We start from the raw sequence: 27,149 nt of genomic DNA, 5'->3' as shown, positions 1-27,149 counted from the left end.
AATAGGTAGCGCAGCTGATAGGTAACAATAGCACTCACAAAGAGGGCTGATGTCATGCAGGTAAGTAACAGCATATCCATATCTTCAAAATTTAATGGTTGATTTTTACGCAAAACCTGGCTTCTGTGCGTCACAACTCCGAATGTAGGTTACACGCGAGGACGAGGGAACGCATGTCGATAGTGTCGATACGTATCAACAAACGCCTTATGATTTACTACTTTATACTCATCACTTCCATAATGAAAAATGCCAAACACTTTCCCTGCAAGTCGATTGTGGTAAATGGGTTCAATTCTCATAGCACAATGTCGACAATGTACTCCACTTATGGGATTTCCCTGTAAGAGGTTTGTGGTATCGTTTGTGGTATGATATGTCTATCGTGCGCTAGAAAGTTTGATGATATGATTTAGTCTGGATAGTATACTTCATCATCATTGGTAAATTTTCTTGATTAAGTAATTATTAATCCGATATAGCAAGATTTTTCAGTCCCTTTAGCTCCACGCGAGCCTAATGCCGATTATAGAGAGGATAAATCATAATCATGATTAATCAAGAAAATTTACCAATCATAATCATTTACTAATCATAATCATGATTTATCCTATCTATAATCGGCAAGCTCTTCCTAATGCTTCGCCCCCATGAGAACATAATACAAAAAATCGGTGTCTTTCTATTGGTGGAAAAAATCTGGTAATCGGTTTAGTAGTTCTGAAGTTACCCCCTACAAACAACTTCTTATTACTGTAGATAGAAAAGAGCGGCGCATCAACTTAGAAGATATTAAAAATGGTTTGTACGTTTGTATTATTATCTTTAATGCAAGAAGAATTAACTGTGTCGGTGGAGTTATTATTTGCTCATTTTGAATAAGTTTGTCTCATGTCAAAAGTATATTTCAAGATTTCCATAGACGTCTTTGTTGGTCGAAACAGTCAGCAAAGCAATTATGTACTTGTACCCTCTAGAATAACATATATTCCACAATGCTCTCAAGCTATGAAATCCTGGTTTAGCGTAAAAAGCGCCATATCCAACCATGGCGCTTGATATAAATCGTCACACAAACGGTGCTGTTCCCTGGTCCCATAAAACACAGTTACCCATTACCGGAATCCCCTCAGTGGGGCAAACGAACGAATTGCTCCTACTCGTAGTAAATACACGAAATCGTCACGATTTTTTTGCACGATTTTGTAATTATACTACCAAGTGGTTCCAATTTGAATTTAAAAAATTATAAAAAAAATTATAAATACATTTTTCTACTGCATGTTGTATCAATACTAGCGAAATTATTTCATTAAGGCTATGAAATACCAGCAAAACATTTCATTTTGTTCGGTTTCTATTCATTCTAATTTAATATCCAAGTTCATATCGGTCGATCCATCTATCACTATTTTCTACTATCGTTTTGACCTCCTTGACTTCTTGTGGTTTTATTTCTATTATGAATGTATTACAACATTTGTATCATCAGGCTCATATGACATTAACTACTAAATCTATTATTGTAGCACAGCAACACAAAATTCGAGGACGATTTACAGTCAGAAGTAGATCCATATTACGAAATCGTCTACTCTTTGACGTATCCAAAACACACGTCGAACACGACGTCGTTCTAATTTCGTAGTAGGGGGCTCTTCCTTTCCCATTGCCGCCCTTGTTTTGGGGGTGTTTAATTTTTTTATCGCCCCTAACTGAATACTCGATTATCACTTTCTTTGAAAAGTTTCCGTTTCGAAATTGTGTGGAAATTATGTTGTCTTTTTAAAATTAAAGTTTGCAAAATGCCCCTCCATTTCGTAAATATAATTTCAAAAATTATGATTTTGCAACCGTATTGAGTATTCATTGTAAAATACTATAGAGTTACTAGAATAGAGAATAAGAAGAAAAGACGAGTCATTTTTCACAATGAAGACAGAAATATGGACGACTGAACTTTCTTTTAGAACTATACTTTCAAGCTAGTTTGATATAAGCATAACTTTTTAAGTTGCACGTTTGTAAAAGTTTTGTAAAAGGTTTGGACATTCCTATTATAGAAGAATATTTCTACTCCTGAATATCCTAATAAAATACCTACACTACACTTTTAAGAACACTGCGCAAGAAAAAAAAAGAGATGCTGCGATGTATTTTGAACAAAATTTCATGATTTCTGATCTCAATACCTATTTCTTGTAATTTCTTTGCAGGTAATGTTCACATTAATTTGAAATGCTAGATTTTAATTAAAAATAATTACTTACTCAGAAATCAAAAAATCGTTCCTTTCCGCAACGTCTACTTACCAAAGTGGCCTAGAGGCACTTGATCGCGATCACAAAGAGATCCAATAAAACCTTGTTGGAGCCCTGAGCAATCGAGTTAATATTTAATAGATAGAATGTTTGTGGAATAAAATATATCTGATTTTAAGGATTGGTCTCGTGTATTTAATAAAATAAAATATTTAGTGTATTTTTGCTTTTCCTTTGTGATAAAAATCCGTCACGGGCACCAAAACTCCAAGAGAGTGGTCCCCGCGCTCCCCCGCCGCGAGCAACGGTTCCTAATATACGTCTGTGTTTACTTTATTCGCAAAAATAGTTTAAGTGACGTTTCCTAGTTTTAATACGTATCAACAAGTGACTAGTACTACATACAATAAAACTGTGCAAAAAAAAACATCGAAATGGTCCAAAAATAATGGATAATAGCAAAAACATTCAAAATCAATCAGTTACCAGTGAACATTTAGTTTAAAGCAGTGTTTGTGACTCAAATCAGCTGTGATTCATCAGCTGACCGAACCAGTTGTGTCGTCGTCGACGCTCCGCCTACTCACCGCAAACCTACTCTGACGTCACTAATTCTCTCGCATACGTACTGCGTTTTTGGCGTGAGTCATTATGTACGGCTGGCGTCGTGGTCAAGTGCACGACTTTGAATAGAAGAGTCCCATGTTCGAGCCTCGCTGGTTTACGTCCTATTTGTGATAAATTTTGTTAAAGTTATTTTACTTACCAAGGAACCCACTATATCATTATAAAATGGATAACGACAATATCACTATTCGCAGAGGTAGAACTCAATCGAATGATTCTATGAACACTTCATTTATATCAATAAAATCAAATCAGGGTTGTTTAAGTTTACCAGATTTGTCAACTATACAAAATATAGAAGTGGATGAATTAAAGTCGGAATTAACTGCCGTAAAATTACAACTAGGCAATGCGAATTTAGAAATACAAAAATTAAAAGAAGAATCCGAAAACATGCATAAACAAATTGAACAACACCAAATAACGATTTCTAAATTGTCTAAGTTATACGCCGATTTGACTGGTTGTTACATAGACGAACCGGAAAACAATACGAAACCTCAGCTATCCTCCAATATAGTCAGTCCGTCTCTTCAGAAAAAGGAAGACAATGTTTTGCATGCATCTCCCATAGGCGAAAAAAGCGCGATCACAGAGATGATTGATCCGAAGCCGAATATAAAAAAGTCCCGACATTTGCGTATTGATGAGCCTACAAATAAAAAATACAACGATGAACAACGTAAACAACGTATTCTTATTGTAGGAGGAGGACAGTGTAGAGGATTGGCGTCTGCACTAATATCATCAAGAAAAAACAGCAAATTTTCTCACTATGACATCAGTTCCATTATAAAACCCAATGCAAGTACAGAAGAAATACTGAAATCATGTTACACAAACAATCTTGGCCAACAGGACTACGTGATCATATGCGTCGGCGAAAATGACCACAATCCAACAAATTATTTAATAGAACTGTCTTCGACATTAAAATATTTGCAAAAACGAAATATTAATGCTATTGTAATAAATATTAACTACAACAGACATTTAAATGAATGTACCTTAAATAATTTAATTAAAACTGTATGTCAATATTTTCCCACTAGTAAATACATAGAATTAGATCATTATTGTAGTAGATATTATAACCATAAAAAATATTTGTATGATTTGAGTTACAAAATTAATATTGTAATTGACTCGTATGAATACAACTCAAAATATTTAACATTTAGAAACTCTAGAAACTATCACGAAACCAGTTGTACTACCAACCGAGTGGATAAAGATATATCTCGGCAAAAGCCACGTAAAGGAACGATACCATTCTATTTTCAAAAAGTAAACAGCAATTCTACCAAGAGCGATGCATATACGAAGAATGACATAGGGAATGTTGTATCAAATGATCAACAAAGTAGAACATTTTTTCGTTCCCAGTCAAATTAATAAAATAACCCTTTTACACCAAAATATAGCAGGTTTGGTTAATAAAACGGAAATATTAGAAGTTTATGAAGAGGAGTTTTCTAATAATCAATTACGCTTAGATATCCTTTGTTTTTCGGAAACCTTTATCAAATCTGGAGAGGAATATAATGTTAATTTCAAAAATTTCAATCTTGCATCTTTTTACTCACGAGATGATATAAAGAGAGGGGGCGTATGTATACTTTTAAGGAAAAATTTAAATTTTAAAGAAATTCCTCTATGTAAGCAATCTTCGATAGACAGTGTATTCGAATGTTGTGGTGCGGACATAACATCGCTCGGTGTTGTAATCATCTGTGTTTATAGAACCCCAGACTCAAACCTTTCAGAATTTTTCACAAAACTTGAATCATTATTACATCAAATACAGTCACATTGTAATAAAAAAATTATTATAGCTGGAGATTTTAACGTGAATATGTTAGAAACTAATAGTGATTCTCAAAGGTTGAGCGGTATATTTCTTAATCATAATTTAGTACAACACATAAAAGAACCAACAAGACAAAAAAGGTGTATTGATCTCATTGCTAGCAATTTCAAAGATGGTGTAGGAAAAACTCACAACCTCTACCTTTCAGACCACAATACAGGCCAAACTCTTACGTTTAAGATACGGACAGAAGACGAAAGAAAATACTATTATAAAATTCAACGTAACTTCTCTAAAGAAAATGTCCAAAAATTTCAAGAATGTCTTTCAGCCCTAACATGGTCCGAAGTTATGAGCGAAACCTGTTTAAATAAAGCATTTGATGAATTTCATGATAACTTCTGTATGTTTTTTAATCTATGCTTTCCATTACAAAAAATTAAAGTTAATACTAACGCCGGGTCACCAAAATGGATAACAAAAGGTATCAGAAAAGCATGCAGACATAAACGTCAACTCCGATTTAACTGCTACAGGCATCACACGGAAGAAAATAAATTAATATACATGAATTACAATAAAATTCTACGGAAATGCATGAATACTTCCAAACGGTGCCTGAATTTAAAAACTATTAAAAGTGCCAAAAATAAATGCAAGGCAACCTGGAATATTATAAAAAATAAAACTGACAAAGTGTATATCAATAATGACATCGAATCAATAAATACGAACGGAATAAATATCACTGACCCACGACATATCGCGGAAACATTCAATGACTATTATATAAATATAACTAACACTGACCAGAAAGCAAAACCACAAAGACCATCTTGCAACACCAACCAGCAAATTAACGATAGTTTGTATCTTACACCTTGTACCGAAGACGAGGTTATCAAAATAATTCAATCATTAAATAATACCAAAGCAGTGGGTTATGATGATATTCCTACTTTTATATTAAAATTATGTGCTGGTTTAATTGCAAAAGTCTTGACATATCTTATTAATTTATCATTTGTAAATGGCAAATTTCCTAATAAATTGAAAATCTCTATAGTAAAACCGCTTTTTAAGAAGGGAGATAAAATAGAGCTCAATAATTATAGACCTATTACTTTGATTCCTGTGTTATCCAAAATATTTGAAAAAGCTATGTTAAGGCGCATAAATTCATTTATCAATAAACACAACATCATTATTGAAGAACAAAATGGGTTCCAACAGAACAAATCTACCACTCTGGCAGCCTTTTCTCTTATTGGTACTATCACACAAAATATTGATAATAAAAAACCGGTTGTGACAGTGTTTTTTGATATGTCAAAGGCTTTCGACTTTGTCGATCATGTAAATTTGGTCGGAAAATTAGAAAGATATGGCATTAGGGGTTTAGTTAATGACTGGATAAAAAGCTATTTGACAAATAGAACCCAATGCGTGGAAATATCTCGTATAAATAAAAAAAATGAAATGCAATCACACCGTTCCATTTTCAAAGAAAACAAATACGGGGTTCCACAAGGAAGTATATTGGGACCACTGCTATTTTTACTTTATATAAATGACATTATTTCAATAACTAAAAATAAATGTGTTTTGTTTGCTGACGACATTTCTATAATTATTGCTGATACTGACGACGATGTTAAATTCGAAACTGCCATAAATGTAACTGTTGAAGCGGTAACTAAATGGTTGAAATCTAATAATCTGCACGTAAATATTGGAAAAACGACATTTATACAATTTTTAAATTATCAGACTGTTAAACCTACTCTAAATATAAATTGCCAGAACCAACATTTGACAGAGGCTACTAGTACACTTTTCCTTGGGCTCACATTAGATAGCCATTGTAATTGGAAGGCTCATATAGATAGTGTGTGTAAAAAACTAAATAAATTTGTATTTGCTCTAAGGAAATTAAGGTCTATTTCTAATGAAAACATTGCTCGTACAGCGTACCACGGTTACGTAGCGTCAGTATTAAGATATGGACTTCTATTGTGGGGAAATTCAACAGACATAAAAAGGGCATTTATTACACAAAAAAAATGTTTAAGAGCATTGTATGGGAAGGGTCCTCTTGAGTCTTGTCGACCATTATTTAAGAATCACAGCATCCTGACTCTTACCTGTATGTACATCCTCGAGGTAGGAACTTTCGTTAGATCGCATTCGAACTATTTTACTAGAATCGGTGATATAGCCAACCGCAGATTTCCACATAGAGATCCCACTCGATTGGTAATACCAATTTGTAGAACTTCGCTTTTTGGTAATAATTGTTATGTCATGTCGGTAAAGGTGTATAACAAATTACCAAAGGATATTAGAGAGTTGCCAGAAAAACATTTTAAAACTCAATTGAGAAAATGGTTACTTGACCAATGTTTCTATGACATGGAAGAATTCTGGACCATGAGATGTCCATAATTTATAGTTTTATTTTAAGGAAATTATTGGCTTATTATTGGCTTAAATGTAAATTAGTATAATATTGTAATTGTAATTAAGGTACAAGTAGAAACATGATAAATTAAGATGACATTAATCGTGAAAATTTACATGCCGAGGAACGGCGAGACATGCTGGTCTATATCTTTTATTTGTAACACCTTTTTATACCGTGTTTCATGTAAATAAATTTCTAAGGACTCCGATAATGTTAGACACGTACTGACTAAAATAATACATTCTAATGAAAAACATTTTGTTTGTAATTGCATTCCCACAGAAGCGGATCCCAAAGGAGAGGCCAATAATAAGCAAATTTAATATAACAGCGTGACACTTCCCAGGTTAGCCATGCTCACAGCCCCGGTTCACTGACATTTCACACACCATACAACTGTCGCCAAGCTGCCGCCGCTAGATTAACTTTTTCTGAGGCGAGCCGTGTTAATAATGTCATACGTAAGACAGTGAAAACTGAGGCGACATGTAACCTTCAACTGCCTAGACTAGACGCACAAAATTAGCAAGACATGTTTGTTCAATTATGTCCAGTTTGTCGAAAATATTAACCAGTTCTAGCTATCTGAATGAAGTAATATATTTGTGGATGCAACATCAAATTCTGATATTAGTGATAATAGTTTCATTTCTTCTTTTCTGTACGACAGATTTATTAAAGTATAAAGATTATGTAGGATAATCACGATGAAACGCATCTTCAAAATCAGCTAAGTCAGTGACTGTCATGATGATTTGTATAATCTTCATGAGCATTCTCCAATATTTTCTAGTAGCAAGAACATGTAACACTGGCAATCATGTAATATTTTAAGTAACAGGTCGTTGTGACATCAAGTGAAACCTTTCCAGATACAAATCTTCAAATAATGGACTAAGAGGAAAGTAAATACAATCGCGTGCCAGCGTTTTCTTCAAAGCGGTCGTTAATGATAATTACAAGTGATTTTGTCGTACTAAATGCCTCTCAAGTTTTAATATCATGAACAGAGATCAATTTATAAGACATTGTAATGCATTTTCCTCATCAGCAAATAACTTTATATGTAAATGATAAAGAATGAAATCCAAAACTAAATCATGATGATCATTATCAAATTTTCGCCGTGAACCTGAGTCTGGTTCTCAAATCGTATAAGCATCGGCAAGAAAGGGTGACGATAACCTCAGATAATGCATAATGAGCAAGTCATTTCAATGCAGGATGCTTTGAAGACAGTGCCGTAATATAAGAATACCCATTCTTCTATCCAGGTATTGTCATGCACTTTCATTTTCAAGCAATTTACTCTAAATAAAGGTCTAGGTCCAAATTGAGGTCTAGAAAGCATCAGAATTAGATCGCTAATAGACAAATTTAAATAATCACAGAATCGTGCTGTGGAAATGAAACACTAGAGCTAATAGTCTAGTCATTATAAAAACAGTTCGTGGGAACCCAGCGTCGTTCGACTCGCGTGTCTCTTGTGGACTTTTTGTTGAAGCGTTTTTTCTGGGATGATAGATTTGATCTATTTCATAAATAAATCAGTTTTACTTTTAAGGATTTATAGACGTCAATTAAAATAAGACGTCAAAATTATAAATTAAAAGTATTTTAAAAATCTATTTGAGATGCAAAATTAATAATTTTCATTAAATGAACAGTAGAAAAGATTTTCGTTTGTTATATATTACTCTAAACATTTGTAACGTATTCAGTTCCCAAGGACAAAGCTTTTTGGATTTAAATGAAATACTTACGGATTTCTGTACTCCTACACACACATACCTGAAAAGAAAGAGTAAGATTGTATTAAGATAACACTACATTTTAGCAATAGCTAAACATAAAACGAATACTAAAGAGAATGCCTTAAAAATAAACTTTAGTAGTAGCCCTACGATCCTTACAGATCTCTCTAGCATTCTAGGCATCATCATCAGCCAACCCTTGTCCCACTTTATGTGGTATCGGTACGGCATGTCAGTCTCCTCCACTTCTCCCTGTCTGATGTTAACCGATCTGTTTCTAGGCTTATACTGTATGAAAAGATAATCTTTATAAACGGTCGACAGTTCGTAGTGAGTACACACAACACACAAGGTTTGTTTAAAATGTGGTAAGCGCTGTATATCATACGCTTCACACAGAGCCGTGTTGTTTATTATATAATTTGAATTTACGATGGCACGTGCTACATTTGTTAATTTTGGTATTCAGTCGCTTTTTTTTCAGTGAAAAATGCCACATAAATTTTTCATCACAAATATTTTTCTTTATCATGATTATACGTATTTTTTTATCATGTTTATTTTCATGTGCATCTATAAAGTCGTGGAATTGGGTTAGAATTATTGACATAAAAACTACTAAGTCTAAGCAATAAGGCTTGTCCATAAAGGTAAAGAATATAAAATAATAAATGACCCATCATCAAAGTGGTGTTACCTAATTTTTCTAATGAGATCTTCATACCTAGATCTGCGTTATATCTAAGAGAAAATACCACAAGGTCAATCGATGCAGACCTCACGCTCTCCAACGATATATCAGCATTTCCACAAACAAAAGAACAATTGAAACATTAAATTAACAAACACGAAACAGATGCGTTCAGCAGTGGCGCCATTTTGGGCGATTTATGACCATTTGTTTCGGAACTTTTGGACAGGACTGCAATTAATGACTTGGTACATCCAACTGTATCTTACAACAATTAGAAATTACCAATGTTAAAAATGCCAAGGCATGATTGGCGAAGGCGAACACAGAAAACAAGAAATATGTATAACTAGCGGCGCCCCGAGGCCTCGCTCCCGTAGGAATTTCGGGATAAAAAGTACCCTATGTGTTATTACAGGTTATATTCAATCCGTGTACAAAATTTCATAACAATCGGTTCAGTAGATTTTGCGTGAAAGAGTAACAAACAAACATACATACATCATCACAAACATTCGCATTTATAATATTAGTAGGATACGTATCTTTGACATATTCAAATGAGAGCGAAGCAATAAAATAAGCTATAAGAATGCCCATTCGTATTTTTCGGAACTGAAAATCAAGTGTTGATCCTATACCACCATACCTATATTGCGCAGAACCTAGATAATAGGACAAGGTAAGGCAGATTATAGGTTATACATATAACAATGATAAAACTACCGACTTAATAAAACCACGATCGCACTTACAGAAGGGAAGTTACTAACTAAATCTTACAGATGTAGACGACAAGCAAGCTTCGGGATTGCTATATTATTGCATTAGTTACGCCGGGATGGGGAGACGAGATGGCCCCATTGGATTGCGTTTATGGATTAGTTGCACTGTCTGATTGTACATGTTTAGATTAGCCTGTAGGCTTAGATCGGCTTCCCGTTTCTGTATCTAAGATTACTTTTTAAGCAAAAATAGCTATATCGTCTTCATTATCATCTCAGCTAACCGTATAGCGGTTAAATGATAATAAACGACGATTAATATAAAAATATTTAAAAAGTCCGCGTCTTTTCTAGATTTTTCACATATGAACCATTAGCTATACTTAGATATTAGATTTCAATAAAACTGTCTTTCTAAGGGCAGGTAGTGACCTGGCTATGTAAAACCTACGTATCTGAAGATTCAACTCCGTGGAATTCAGAAACAAATCTATGTTAGAAACAATAGAATGTTTAGAGTGATTCATTTCTCTTCTCATAATCATCTCTTCTTTAAAGATTTTGATAACATCTCCGCCTAAGGAACTTATACAATCACAATATTTGCTATGCAAATTCCTTATGTATAAGACTTGAGTCATAGCAGTTTTGATATATTAGTGAAGACGACACAAGATTAAGTTGAAGTATTAGGTATCTCGTCATTTTATAGATAGATCGATATATTTTGTAATTTGTTTTCCTACCTACAATATCATATCTTTTTACAAACACATGGATGTATTTGTGTTTTGAATTTGAAAATAGAATTATGCTCCATGCGTGAAAAGAAGAAATAAAAGTGGCCAATCGTGTTGTATCACGGAATCGCAACCGCCAATTCAATTGGGACACGCTCACCCTCCAATCGGAGTGCGGTTAATGCAATGAAACGGCAATCACAGGTTGTCCACAACTCTGCACCCAAAATATTATGAATCGTGCAATCGCTATAAAAATATACACAAATTTTCTTAACTAGTAAGGTATTTTTTGTTCTCTGGGCAATATTGTATAAGTTTATTCGAAAGAAAGTGATATTTTTTATTTTCAGGATAAATTTATTCAGATCAAAAATGTACTTGTACTGTAAATGTAAATACCTAAAGAACTAGTGGTACCTACAAAAAACTTCACGGCAGCCTTTTCTTCAAAAGCATCAGTTTAGTCGTTCCATGTTCGTATATCGAACGAAAAAACCTGTCCTATCTAGTTCTAACAACATTAACACTACTTTAATAGTTAATCTGTTTGCAGTGGGATACATCAATGCAAACTGATTCGCTAATACCTTCTGAAACGCAGACAACTGTGCAGTCAGACGTTTTCATCTCTAAACGAAACAAACAAGCATGATCATAGTTATTTTTATTTTCTTCAAATATATACTACTTAATATAATAAATGCGAAAGTGAGTATGTTTACGCTTTCACGGCTTAACTGCTCAACCGATCAATAAACAATTTTCATAAACGTTTCGACTTAATTTGAAGACTTGAAATTTGCAAATGATACGCTTTTTTCCCTTGTTAGGGTTCCATACAAATAATTAAAAAATGGAACCTTTATTAGGTATTTATCACTCGTGTGTCTTTCCGTCCGTCTGTCACAGTCATTTGTTCTGAATCTATTGGACGAAATATTTTTTAAATAAGGGTAATTTTCGGATTAAGTTAGTAAATATTTATTTAATGTAACTCACGCGAGTTCAACTCGCACTGATTGATCGACAAACAAACAAATACTTTTGCTTCATTAATATTAGTTAGGATTTATTTACTCAAACTTTATTTACCAAGATGGTACAAAGGGCGTTAATGCTAAAAGCAGTTTCTACCAATCAACATTTACAAAAACTGATGGATAAAATATTCGACAAATGTTCCCAAGTTTTTATGTAGTTTGTTTGGTGACATATCAGCAGTTTAGCCAAGTCGACACGCTAAGAAGTTTTGCTAACGAACAAACTTGAGCAACATCCCTAGTGGTGGGGGGGTGCCAGAGACCCCTACCCAAACCGACCCATTTGCAGTGCACCGACCCGGTATTGAGCTATACTCATCTTGCACATTTACTTTTTTTTTTAAACCAACGCGTGGATGTTGGGCTATCAACTAAAGTGGCTGTTAGCTGACTCTCACTGGGATTTTTTAAATTTATTCTATCTATAGTTCACCTTCACAATATCAGTAGAAAAATATTCCTTATTTCAATAAATTCCTGTGACAATAAATTTGATTTTATAAAACACGATGTTTTACAAAATTTTCCAAGAGGTTATCTAGACAAAGATTAATTTTGGCCAAATTCAAAATAATTAAAAATAATCAGTATACCTACATAAAAATTCGAACTCTGCATGAGTCAATAGCATTGAATTTTATTTAGAAAACAAGGCTATTTTAGCACGCTATTACCATTTATTACAATCGGTTTCAAATCAATCCTCAAGAGCAATAATTTCCCAAATTAAACTCGTTTGCTTTCGTTTAACTGACCTATTTCAACTAAGTAGGTACGTGATATTTGCAGACGAACCCTTTGGTCGCATAAAGTCTATATCAACACACAGTGAAAACTTCCTTACACATGCACTGTTGCACCATGTATAATTGAAAAAAATAATAAAATATATATTGACGTGATCTGTAGGGAAATCTCGAAGTAAGTAAGAAGTAATATACTTGAAAAAGACTCAGCCAACCGATCCTAGTTATCCCAAAACATATGTGTTCATTTATTTCTTTTATGAACTGGAATGTGAAATACATTTCCTTCGAAAATTCATAATATCCTTTAGGATTTAGGTCAAACAATACGGTAATCGAGACTCAAGCTGTAAATGTCATTCCAATTTCGCTTCTATTACCGCCACGTAAGTTTCCATTTTGTGTTTGACATTCTTGATTGTTCACTATGGAGGAAATTAATTTCACATATGAAGATGAAAAACGATTTCAACATCTCACTTGCTTTTATATTTATCATAATATGTTGTATGAACTACTGTTTTTTGATTGACAGTTTCTCCCTGCCTCTTTGGGTTTGCTTACCATGTTCGTATTTTCCGCTTTCCATGAGTTAACCATGTTCCAAGTTTTTTTAACCACACCAAGTTGATCATGTATTCCAGTTTTTATAACGTTGTACTCAATCGCGTGACATAAGTAAAAGCTGGACTCAGGTTTAGTTCAGTAGTAGTTTAAGTTCGTCAACAATTGTTACAAAAACCAAATACTACATTGCTTCTAAACATGGTGACGATTCCGATAATCTCAAGTCATAATCGTATTTCAGTGGTTAGTTTAATTGAGTTAGTTTAGTCTATGGAAAAAATGGATCACCAATTTCATTCACACTTGGAATACTAAACTTTGATTGGTGATCCATGATTTGTGCTAATAAAGGGTACTTTTTATCCCGTTACACGCCTAATTTCAGAAAGTAGAATTTCACATATGTACATCCATTTTTTGGCATTATAATATTAGTAGGATGACCATCTCTCTAGATGGTATGGTAGATGGTTTACGAACAATCCGTAGCTATCCAAAGAGAATTTTTTTTAATGTATTGGTTACCTTTGATCTGGGATCAAATGAGGAAATTTTCTCTTTTCTCAAGTCATGAATAAAGTTTTACCTAAGTTCTGAGATATATTCTTTAGTCCTTATTAGCGTCTTGAATAAAATTGAATACCTGTTAGTGGATTTATTATAAGAGCCTGTCCAGAATAAAACACATTCTAGATCTGATCATTGTCAATTTGTGAGCACACGTACAAATACAGCACAGATACTAATAAGCACAGACATATAACAAAGGACGGCTTAAAATATTGCAATGTCAGGGACCCAAGACTTACGTCGAAATATAATCCCTTTATTGTACAAATTTCGCTTCACACACGATCGACTTTAGTATGGCGTAATGTCAAATAACGTCGACTCATAAAGGTGCGGAATCGAGGGTCGGAAATGGCCACAATTTGGCATCTTAACTGGATAAGTGACGTTCGGATGTGACGGGCTAGTGTCTTCCAAATTGGGAGGTCGAATGGAAAAAAAGGACAGCTTCATGAAATTGGCTTCCTACACGTAGACGCAGTGTTATTGTCCCTCATTTTGCCATGGAATACATTTTTTGTTTTTCCAATTATAATTTTTTTAATTTCCCCTCACGAATCTTTACGTTTTAAGTACATAGAATAGTAGAACTAAAACTATAAACTTTAACAATAAATGTAATGTACAAGAAGAATTAGACCGTGATTGTGAGAGACTATGTATAAACTAAGAAGATGCTTGTATTTCAGAACTCGGCATCTCACCGCTTGAAGTAGGGAGTTGAGTTTTCTTGAAACTTATCGGTATGAAGTTATTTTTCTGGGAATCATTTTTCCTATCTTATAGACCGTAGGTACTTTTAGGGCAAACGACCTGAATTAAGTGTAATGTTTCAGAGCTTTTAGAAAGGACCCTTTCAATCCCTTTAAGAACGTGTCCTACCTATGTCACGTCTCGTTTTAAATAGGACTTTACATATAGGGCATAGAAATTAAACTCGAATATATTTTGGAAAGTCGGGTATTTTTCTGATTGTGTTATTTGACGACCTCGGTGGCGCAGTGGTAAAGTGCTTGCCTATGAACCGAGAGGTCCCGGGTTCGATCCCAGGTCATGATGGAAAATTATTTTTTCTGATTGGCCCGGGTCTTGGATGTTTATCTATATATGTATTTGTTATAAAATATAGTATCGTTGAGTTAGTATCCCATAACTTCTGTGTGATTTGTCCTTATATAACAATCTGTGTGATTTGTCCTTATATATTTATTTATATTTATATAATATTTCCACAAATATAGATATACCTTTCAAATCTCCAATCTTTTAAAGTAGGTTAAAAAGTCAAGGGTACGGCTAGTGGAATATATGATTTATAAACAATAGCTAACCTAAAAACGTCAACAACTGTAGATTGTATAGTGTAAAGTTAGTCCATTAGCATACAATATAAGACATACAAACAGTCATTTTACATAATAATTAACTCCTCTATTTTAAAATAAATGTCGTACAGTTGACAACACATAATCCTGCCCAAATTTCGAAATTATAAACGTTGCGTGCGTTCATATTACCTGATCGATATAAGGGGTACTGTACGCGACATTTCTAAGACAATAATGCTAAAATGAAAACAAAGAATGCCACGGCTCGCTCAAGTATAACGGAGAAACAGACCAGTATAACAGTGTAGCCCAGTTTACCTCCACCCGTGGGATTGGGCCCGTTAGCTGTACAATGCCCAGGGTCTCTTCGCAAATTAAGCTAATGTAATAAGTGTGATCGTCTGTCAATGAGTTTCATACCTCAAAAGGTATAAAAAACGGGACCCTTTTAAAATTAATTCGTTGACATACGGTCAAGACTAGTTTTAAAGAACACGTAGAGGTGTAAAATTGTAATTTGCACAGAATACTAACGTCTGCGGTCTTTTTTAGCTGTTAACAAATCAAACTTGTAAGTTAACGCGAATCAAAGGTATGATCATAATGCCGTATATTTTGCGATTCTCAGGAGAATCAAAACCTCTAGAGGGTCATAAGACGAAAAATAAAGAAACAGTAATTATGTGACATGGTAAAATATGGTATGGTAAAATTTTACGGAACTCTCAGTACATGAGTCCAACTCGCACTTGACCGTGTTTTTCATAATGTTCCACCCGCCATTAATCCCATTTACCCATACCAGCAAAGCATAAATAATACCAAAGCGTCATGTTGGCATTATGGACTGTCATATATGTATAGCGCGAGGAAATACTTGACGTGACTGAAATTGTAATATAATATGTATGGATCTTGCAAGTAATACATATTACAGATAAAGTATCACGTTTTTATACCTTACGGGGTAAACAGAGCCGAGAGCTCAGTTCTATATTGGTAAAATCGAAAACAAAATGTATTTGATTAAAGCAACTGTTCCACTAGAAACTTTAGGGTTTGCCATAGTTCCGGCTTTTACAATAACATGACCATAGATTAGAATGGAGATTAAGGTAGCTACATTTTCAAGATGGCGTATTATAGTCAAATTTTCTTTTACGCTTTCTAGACGGAGTAAACGGCCATGCGTTGTGACTTGCGAAAGAAATGCTGTTGTGATGTTACTTGACATTCATAATACTTAAGTTTTATAAGATTTTTGCCCTTCTAAGTGTAATCGCATAATGTTTTTATTATATAGAAAATAGAAAATCCATCGTATAGAAATAATTTATACTTTGTTATAAATTATTTCTATACGATGGACAGTATATTTGAATAAAATCTACGTAGTAGGAGCGATCAACGGTGTTATTATTGGATTTTAGACTAATACTACTTAGTAAGATACAGATAATTTTAAATTCAGATTATAGCATTTAGAAATATTCCTACTACTTAAAGTAGCTGCTAAACTAACTGCTTCAAATGTAAAGCTATTCAATTTTTAATTCGAAAAATAATGTTTCGAACTTTCGAGTCAAAGTGGTGTTATTTTATTTTATCGATTCACATTCGGTACCTAATGACGCGCATTTAAATAATTGAACAGTATAGCGAGTGGGCGGTAATCAGGCAAGTAGGTATACTGTACCACTAACTAATTAAGAATCGATAAGGGTAACAGGAAACTACATGTTATACATTTTAAATAGCATAATGACACTAAGTTAGGTACTATCTACTTAGATATACCTAACTAAATATTGGTTGTTGAGGTTCAATCCGATTCACATTTTTATGACCGCCAATAAATATTATAGATTTCAAAATCTAAAATTTTCTTGGAAATTATATTTGACTTGCTTGGAGGACTAAAAGTTTAAAGTATCCTAAGCACTATTCCTAATCACCTCAATCCATCCCCAATGTTTACAATACTGTAGTACATTAATTAAGTCTATCTCGTGTTCAGCCAGGGTTTGCAATGTAAGCGTGCAAAGATGTGTTTATTTAGGACATCACAATCATAATTTTTCAGAAAGGTATATACTAGGTATACTTATCGAGAATATTGTAAAGTTATGCACTGATCTAACTTAACGATCTATTTATTCATACAGTAAAAAGTTCGGTATCGGAACCATAAAATGTTGGGTAACCCTAACCTTCAAAAAAATCGATACGGGCCCCTCCGTTGCGGATCGTGTCAGCCATTATTTCACTGATCGTATCATTAAGACTGGGGACTGATTATTCCTGTTACGAAAAAATTAATGCACAAAACGAGAAAGAAACACAGCAAACGCGTGAGCATAATGACATAAGATGAGAGCTGAACCAGCCAGAGTCATGTCAGTGGTGAATAAAAAAAAACACCAAACCAAGATTTTTCCAGAAGGCCTTAAAAATCTATTTATTTGAGACAATTTCAGTAAACAACATAAACTGATTTAAAACAATATTATTTACATCACGTGATATAACCACAATATGTGGTTAACTAAACAGACAGCTCGTATCGAATTTCCTGTGTAGATTTGCAAACTGTCAAAACGTTACTTTAAACAATTATTACCCAAACAGTAATGAAATTAGCGCAAAAAGCTACCAGGAACCGGTCTGTCACCCGTTTTGGGCGGATGTGCAAAAACTAGTCGTTTTACCGGCAATTAACTGTATAGTCCAATTTATGTGTTTTGCAACGACACCGTTACATCGATACCGTGCTTTCAGGATTGCCTTTGACAATTTTGCGTTTAGTGCTAAAAATTGTGTTTAATCGTTACAAATTATAAAAAGTAGTCCTGTCGTGTCAGTCTGTCTATATAAAAAAACGTTTATTTGCACGAACATAATTCTACTAATATATAAATATGCGAAAGTTTGTTGTGACGATGTATGTGTTTGTTACTTTCACGCAAAATCTACTGGACGGATTGTTCTGAAATTTGGTTTACGGGTAGAATATAAACTGGAATTACATATATTAGGGTATTTTTATCCAGAAATTTCCACGGGAGTGTCAGAGTTTCCCCGGGGCGCAGCTAGTAGCACAAACATCACAGTACATATAAAAAGGTTCATGAATTTATTTCTGTTTAAAATCATTTTAGGTTCATTTTTGATAATATTTTCTTAAAAAATTGACGACTAACGATTGTATCACGTTATAATGTTCGTTAATAAAGTGAATAATTTTAGTAGGCAAACATAGTCGAGTTTTAGTAATATCTAGCTAGACAACTTCGAAAATGGTCAAGCCGCGCATGTAACCAGACTGGTCTACCTAACTACTAGGTTCAAACTTAATTATTAATCGGCTTGAATTTTTTTAGAGTTCCTTACCTGAATAAGTATAACGGAACCTTAGAGGATCACTTCGTTGTCCCCCTGGCAAGACCTTTTATCGTAACACGTAGAGGAATACGAAAATTATATCAAACGAGCGGTCCGTCCCGGCTTCGCTTTGATAAAACCTTAATAAATTATAAACCTAAACCTTCCTCAGGAATCAGACTCTTTATTTTGAAATCTGTAGAAACATTTTTGAGTTTATGAACCCGTTCATACAGACAGACACAGGCGACTTATTGTTATAATATATGTAAAGATACTAGGGGTCAGGGACTGTTTTGGCTGTGATAAAGTCAAACTTCGAAGTAAACGCGATAATTTTTTTTTATGAGGATTTATACGTCGCAATTCTACAAGGTAATCAACTCTTTCCGTTGACCTAGAATCATCATCAATATGTACAACACATGTGAAGGAATAAATATAAAAACCGTAAAAATGTAAAATAACAACAAAAAAAAGCTAATTATACAGAACCCTAAGAGCGCGAGCCACTCGCACTTAACAATTTTTTTTACAGCATTTGAGTTAACCCCAAACTAGTTTCAAGATATAAAATATCAGAATTACTAGCTTCGAAAGCTAATGAAACATTGTTTGTACGCAAATGAACAAATGGTATTCTGAGAGCAACAGATTTAGTAGGGAAACCTAGGCTACAATACATGGAAAGTCGGGGTGGGTCAGCATTGCAATAAATCTATACAGATATAATATGTATGTTATGCTGGATATATACTGTGACCGAACTCAAGACAGCTGCAGACGCGAATGAATGAACTTTGCGTAGTTTTTGCAGGAGAGCTTTCATTTATCCCAATGAAAACGCAGCAATGTATGCCGAATCTGCCAGTTTTGCGAAGTGTTCAGTGTGTAGCCTTAATACTAACAACCAGTTTCCCAATGGGGGACGAACGTAAACTTTGCAAGTATCGACTGTTGCGAAGTTTGTCTAGAATAGTAGACTAGATGGCGACACCATTTTAAAGTGCGTTTTATAATGCCAGATAAAACACAACGCGGCACGTTGCGCCTCCGTTGAGCTCCGTTGTTTTCTATTTTGGCATTGACGGTTGATCCGTCGACGGACGTCAACGCAATGGAGGACGACCGAGCGCATCGTAGCAATGGGACCGGGCTCATCCATTTTCGGCGAACTCAGACGCATGCAAAAAAATAAGAAAAATTTTATGGGGCCAGCACGAAATTTACAATATCAGGTGTGTCACACGCGCGTTGAATGAATAATGAATCTTTTCGCAACCTTTCAAAAGGGTCGTGAAGAACTCCTCCACTTTAATCTCTGGGGAAAACCATAGCAGCGCTCATTCCACGAGGCTTTTGAAGCGCACGATACGCGACCCTTTGGACTGCAAGGAGTATGTATCCACTCGGAGGCGAGATAATCGTTGATAGAATGTGGCCGCTGACGTTGTTAGGATCGTGTTGTGGACTGTTAAATAAAACAGGCGTATGCTGAGTAACCTTGTGGTTATTAGGCTTAATATTTTGGATACACGCGCCAGTATGAAATTAAAACGACACACTTTACCAAGAACGATCAATTCGTGAACACCCAGGGCTGACAGCCAACATTGCACAGCGCCCTCATTTATTCTGTTTCACTTTATATACTGACAGTAATATGCAAACAATATCTAACTTGGCAACTTACTACTACTACAGACAAATCGAATCGTAAACTCTAAAGGAGCAACCAATTAACCTGCAAGTGTGTTGATCTCAACTGGTTCCGTACAGCGCCATTTAGGGCTCACCTCACCCCACATCCACAAGGCGTAGGATGCCTACCATTGTGATTAGCTTTCACTGTGAATATGGATTCGCGGTTTCGTAAGATCATTCTGATATCGTTATAAAGACAAAGGCTATAATGCTGTGCGCCTGATGAATTAATTTGTATGTAATTAGAAGTGCTACTAAGGTAACATGAAAGAATATGTATGTCATCACTAGCTTTTGCCCGCGGCTTCGCCCACTGAATTTACCACGGGTAATTTTTTTTTCGGGTTGAAAGGTCCCTATGTCCTTCTCCGTACTTCAAACTACATATATGCAAAACTTAAGAAGATTGGTTGAGTAGTTAAAGCGTGAAGAGGTAACAAACCAACTTACTTTCTCATTTATAATATTAGTTAGCAGAGCATATACATTATACGCATATTATAGTACTCTATATATATTTAAATCAGCCAGGAAGTGGGTTTCTGCCCAAGAATTTGACCTCTTCATAAATTCTCGTAGATGTCGTTGAGGCGACAAAGATATAAAAGGCATCCACCCACAGCTGATAGACAAAAACAGCGTACCCAAAGCGGGTTGACGTCAGGCAGTCATGTCAACAACGTCGTGTTAAATCGACCCAAAACGATCGAAGTATAAAAGGTACGTGCGCGTTTAATACCCGTAATAAGCAATTACTAATGAAACGCGAAAGTTTCAAATTAGTTAAATATCATTGATCTGAAATATTACAAAGATATTGCTGGAATAGCTACTGAATATAGTGAAGCAAATCGTCTACAAATCAAAGGAATGCCAGACGATTCGAAATGATATTTCCTTGAATTGTATCTAAACTCGTATTGTTTTGGAATGCAATACGGTCCACGAAATAGATTGGAATTTGATTAAAATTCAATAACAGATAACTCTTTGGAACCCCTGAAATTGAACCACAAGAGACCAGCCTACGTTATAATAATAGACTTAGCAACCTGGTTTGGTTGCGCACTGGGTCATTTATGTATAAATCATCGGGAATAAACTGCCTAAATAACAGGGAAAGGAGGGAAAAGAAGAAAATTTAGAAACAGACAGACGCGTAGGGCGACTTTGTTTATACTATTTCAATCATCACTTTTGCCATATTGATATGGAAATGACGCTTTAAAATCTCGTACGACATCCACACGCCGCGCAGTACTCTCATAACCGTCTCAGCCCATTTCAAATCTACAAATCTATTCGTAGCAGCGTAAATCATAACAAACATGACGAAATACGTTTGCTGGTGATATAATAAACGATACGATGGCTATTTCCTTAGATTATTATTAGAACTACTTCGGTTTCCGTTTACGAACGAGACTTGGCGTTATTTACAGCCGTGCCGGACCGGTGATAAGTTTTACGGTATCTTAAAAGCAGTAATATTAACAAATCTTTTAGGGCTCCGTATTCGAATGGCAAAAACAAAACCCTTATTTTAGTTTCATTTCATTTTGTTATGATGTCTTTCTTCTGTATGTCATGAATCGAGTAGCCCGGTTCACTTTTAGATTAGTGTATGCGCGAGTGTTGAGTAGAAATATCTGGACTGGCACTAATCAGTGCCTGTCCAGATTGTGTACTTACACCTGCACTTAACACAATAAATTACGAACAAGTCGAAGTCTAGCGAGAAGCGGTAAAATTTGACATGATCAATATTTTCATCAACTCAAACTTCGCAGGGAGTGTAATTCCCAAAATACCCAGAAGGAGAGCTCCACGCATCTTCTTTGCACCTAATACCTACTACTGATTTGTTATAGATATGCGAAAGTTTGGATATCACTGAGTAAAGGATATGGAAATTGAATTATTTAATAAGGGAAAATCGACTGATATGACATCGATGAAATTTGGTACACCTACCCACACAGGTACAATATAACATGGAATAGCCTATAGTGTAGTTTATATTCCGAAATTTCCGAGCGAAACCACGAGGCGTAGCTAATGACGATATTATGTAAATAACAGTCTCAAAAAAATATCAAAAATATCACCAAACAAAATAGGACCTTATATATATATATTTAATTAATAGGGCGCCGTCTCCCATCCCAGGGTTCACAACTCAAGGGCCAAAAGTCGAGAAGAAAAGCCGATTCGACCTTTTAGGGACGCCGAAGGTCAAGGAGAATTATGTAATTATTTGGGAACATGTAAAGAAAGTTTTGAATAGGTATTTAGGCTTTAGTTAATCATAAAAAGACCTTTTTCGTGATGAAAATCGGATTTACGTTTTGTTATGTTGATGCATGTCGAAGATGTACCTGTGTTTTATGCCTATTTTAATTTTTTTTCATGTAGTCTGCAATTATGGATAGAAATTAATGTTTGACATTTTAAGTATCAAATTATAGCTGGTTTTGATTTGTATTTAAATATTTTCATACTTAGACTGGTTAAGGTTGATGACATATGTAAACTACCACTTAATAGGTATTTTAACCACTTTTACAGCAAATAAAAATTATTTGACCGCGTGAAGTGGAGAAAAAGTGCTTATAAAAACGGAACCTGGGCTATGATGTATGCCTGGGAAAGGATCTGAGAAATAGATTAGATGAAAGTGAAGTCAATGCTGTCCAGACATAGGTTTCGCAGAGTTTTTTCAATTTATTAATTCGACAAAGTCCGGCGCAAACCCATTTCAAAGTTGAGTTTTCGATGCTATGAGTTCAAATGGATAGGAATCACAGTCCTTCTTTCTTTTCGAGCGTGTTAATTGATAACACTGGTGTCAGATTTTATTCAAGTCGCCTAAAGTAAAATTGACAAAAATTACAAAATGGTTCGTATGGTATCCTACGCCACGCAAAAGTTTATAACTATTGATATAGAGCTATTATCACTACATACCTTTACATAGGTACCTACTATTAAAACAAAGACGCTTTCAGCTATCTGTGTGCCCCTATGTAGGTATGCTTAGATCTTTAAAACTACGCAACGGATTTCGATGCGGGTTTTTGTGTTAATTTGTTATGATTTTACCCGAGGGAAGCCGGGGCGGGCAGCTAGTTATATCATATACCTAAGTAGGCAGGTATACAACATGATACTTGGCGTTACTCGATTAGTTGATGGTTTAATTGACGGTGTTGTGGTGAACGGAGCATGGCCGCTTTCTGGCGGCAATCAGACCATCGATATAGTTCTTTACCGATCATTAAAAATGGCTTCGAAAGTGTTTTTCCTGTAACTGATATGGATAATGTATACCTACGCCTATTCTAATATCCATATGGAATGTGTGTTTATTACTAACATCGTCGACTTTTTCATTTAAGTTATTTAAAAAGGTAGACTAAAAGATAACTAGTTTTCTCGACATCCATCACCTGACATTTTATTCCGTCCAGTTGACCTATGCCAGAAGCAAATGTAAGTCTATGGAAGCTTTGAAACCCGGTGGGCGTTAGTTGTAAAGATAAACAGATAAACCCACTGTTTTTAGTTATAGCATGCAAACCAATGAAGTACCAATTAAAAATACACCCACCTACGCTGCATCAGGCACGCAAATCTAAAACATAATTGACTAATTGAGATAGTAACCGATATCTATTAAGATACACAAACTGTGCGCATTTCACAGTCTAGTTGGTTTGTAGAAAGCATGCTTTTAGGTCTTTGGGATAGCGCGCGAGGAATTTGATGCGAGTAAGTGCCTTGTAATTCCGTTGCACAAGAAACGATGCGGTTGTTAACTTTGGGATTTACATAGCAAAGTCAGCCGCGAATCCGCCTTCTTGTACATATTCCAGTTTACATACAGTTTTCAATGTAATTTGGTTCTTGTTAGACATTTTTTTATTTTCAAACTAGTTGCGCCTCGGGGCTTCGCTCCCGTGGGAATTTCGGGATAAACAGCACCCTGTGTTATTCCAGGTTATTTTCAACCCGTGTACCAAATTTTATAATAATCGGTCCAGTAGATAATGTGTAAAGTGTAACAAACAAACTTACTTTCGCATTTATTAATTATAGTTGGGATTACGATTTCTGTGATTTTCTGTGGCGTAGTAATCATGCCCATCTGGAGGTCCTAGATTCGATTCCCAGCATTGACAAATATTTGTGCCAGTTTGTGTTTTTGTCCATTGGACCCATGATACAGTCTTAGTTTGAGCCATCATCAGGTTTTTACCTGAGCATAGCTAATGATTTTTCATTAAAGAAAAGTAGCCTATGTAAATCCTGAAGGTTTCTTCTGACTCTGTGCCAAATTTAAACAAAATTATTCATTACAAACAAAAAGTCTTAGGTATTGATTCCAGTAAGTAGTAATATCTTAATATGTTTATTATCAAGTTATGACCTCCAACATGTAGGATAAAACAAACATTAAGATAACATTGGTGATATATTGATGCTATTTTTTTCTTTAAATAAAGACTGATCTCATCCATTGCATGTAACACACAGGAACATAATAAAGTTACTGACCCGTTTGGAATATATATTACCATTTCAATTATGTATTATTTTAATTATAAGAATTTTAAATAATTATATAAGTATTTAAAATTCTTCACAACCAATCTGGCACACTGGTTTAAAATTCAAAGAAAAAATAAAAATATTTGATGATTAGTAATTTATTAAATCTGATACAAAAAGTTTGCTAACTCAGAAAGAAACATGGTTATTACTGTATCATAGTTAAGGTAAGTAACATGTTAATTTTCCCAAATAAAAAAATATATTTAGCTAAGATAAGCAGAAAAGAGAGTCATTTACAGAGTGACTTAAAATTTAGGACACATGAAATTGCAACATTCAACACTAATCTAACACAAAGTCAGTAAAAAAGCATTTGGAATAGAAAAGCCTGATGTCTTCCTCAGAGGAGTTATGGCTCCTCTCCTCTGGTAAGACATGAGTCGACATAATGCATTTCTTCCCTAGCACAAGAAGATATTGAGACAAAGAAAATCCAAATTTCTCCCCTAGGGTAGTTCAGGCAAGATTTGGGGGCTTAAATAAATAAAATTCTAGGAACCATCCAGAGATTTTCTCAATTTCAGTATAGTTTGTGAAAATACTGGGAGTAAACCCATCTATGGGAGCAATTTTGGCAAAATAAAACATAAACATTAAAAAATTAAATATATATTTTGTTTGAATACTAAATCCTTTGTATCTCTAATTCTCATAAGAAGAAGCATATTAGCCACAGTTTGTTTCTTAGTACCTATATAATAAAAAGTGGGCAAATGTGAAAGAAAATAGTTTAACTTCAGTGTTTAGTGTAAAACCTTAGTAATATGACTAATGTCAAATGGAGCTAATTGTTATGCTTACTTTAGTGTGAATTTGGTAATGCTTCACATTCAAAGTATAATCAATAGCATCGGTTACGATATACTTCGATAATGTAGGGCTAGTAAGTAAATAAGCAAGAGATTTAAAAACCGACGTGTAAGCCTAGATTTTTTGAGATTACCTATTAGTGTAAAATAGTGCGAGAGTTTAACGACCGCTAAATCTCATAGATATCGATAATTACTTCGTTCCTATCAATGATTATCTGGCGCTCTGGTACAGAGAAACCGGTTGGTAAGTCGCGCTCAGACTAAGTATTTAATAGCTTTAAGATTAATAAAATCCTGACCTACCTTCATATCCGAGACGATCTGCTGATAAAGGCTCCATAATGGGGAGCAATCCTTCTCCGTAGTCCCCTCCATTGTCAAATAAACACTAAACACAACACGAATCAAACAACTAAATCCATCACATACGCAGACGCTGTACCGCGAAATACGGACTGATGCATTTTCGTATCTTGTATTTGATGCGTTTTAAGGTTACCTACATTTCACTTCACGTTTCAAGGCACAATAGAAACGGTAGAAAACACGATGTGCAACAAATCAATATTTATAAACACGAATACCCTCCATGTAATCCAAAAAATACGCCATTTATCACTGAAATTTCACGTAATGCCTACTCGGAAGCTGCAGTAGGATAATACGGAATTATTTGTGTTGACATTAATTCAACAAAACTCATAAAACACTTGTTTTAATTCACAAACATACGAATAATTAAATCCCAAGCAAGCACAAATCGTATACGAGCGACAGTCGAGCACATCGGCTGGAATCGTTTTGTTTGCTGCTTTCTGTGATTCGTCGATGTTAGTTTGGTGTTGCCATATTCTAATAATACATGTGACCACCACATTTTCCAGGATCGACTATTTATGTACCGTTATATTAATAATCAGTTATTTTTTAAATCTAATGTTGATAAGAGTTGTCTTTTCCATTATGAAACAATTAATCAAAGTCAGACTAACTTACTGTACCTTAATTACTTGGCAAAATGGCACTAATAGGGGGTATTACTGCACATTTATCTCGCCAAAGTACAACACTGTATGTAAGGTACACGAAAGCATTGCCGCCTTTTGCTATATCGAATTAAATGTTTATTTTAGAGTATTTTATTAATCCTTTCATTATGTAAGCATTCGTTTGTGAAAATATACAACAATGTAGCATATTCGGGTGCCGAAATATTGGGAAAAATCGTTTTAAAAAACTTCAAAAACTATGGAATACGCCTCACGCTATAAAATTATCGAGACAGTAAATGGTCAAAAAGAAGCTCGGAACA

At 34.7% G+C, this 27,149-nt stretch overlaps 1 protein-coding gene across 8 annotated transcripts in view; it reads right to left on the bottom strand.

The window, feature by feature from the left end:
* Positions 1-26,635, bottom strand: part of mim (missing-in-metastasis) — a 103,202-nt gene extending 76,567 nt beyond the window's left edge. For all 8 annotated transcript variants that reach the window (XM_053764451.1, XM_053764454.1, XM_053764453.1 and 5 more), the window contains exon 1: positions 26,141-26,635. In XM_053764451.1, the coding sequence (XP_053620426.1) occupies positions 26,141-26,212 (72 nt within the window). In that variant the 5' untranslated portion in view covers positions 26,213-26,635. The remainder of the gene's footprint in view (positions 1-26,140) is intronic.
* Between the last annotated feature and the right edge of the window lie 514 nt (positions 26,636-27,149).

The sequence above is a fragment of the Plodia interpunctella genome, chromosome 25, assembly GCF_027563975.2.
Source record: "Plodia interpunctella isolate USDA-ARS_2022_Savannah chromosome 25, ilPloInte3.2, whole genome shotgun sequence".
Classification (NCBI taxonomy): domain Eukaryota; kingdom Metazoa; phylum Arthropoda; class Insecta; order Lepidoptera; family Pyralidae; genus Plodia; species Plodia interpunctella.
This window is presented reverse-complemented; position numbering and strand designations above follow the sequence as displayed.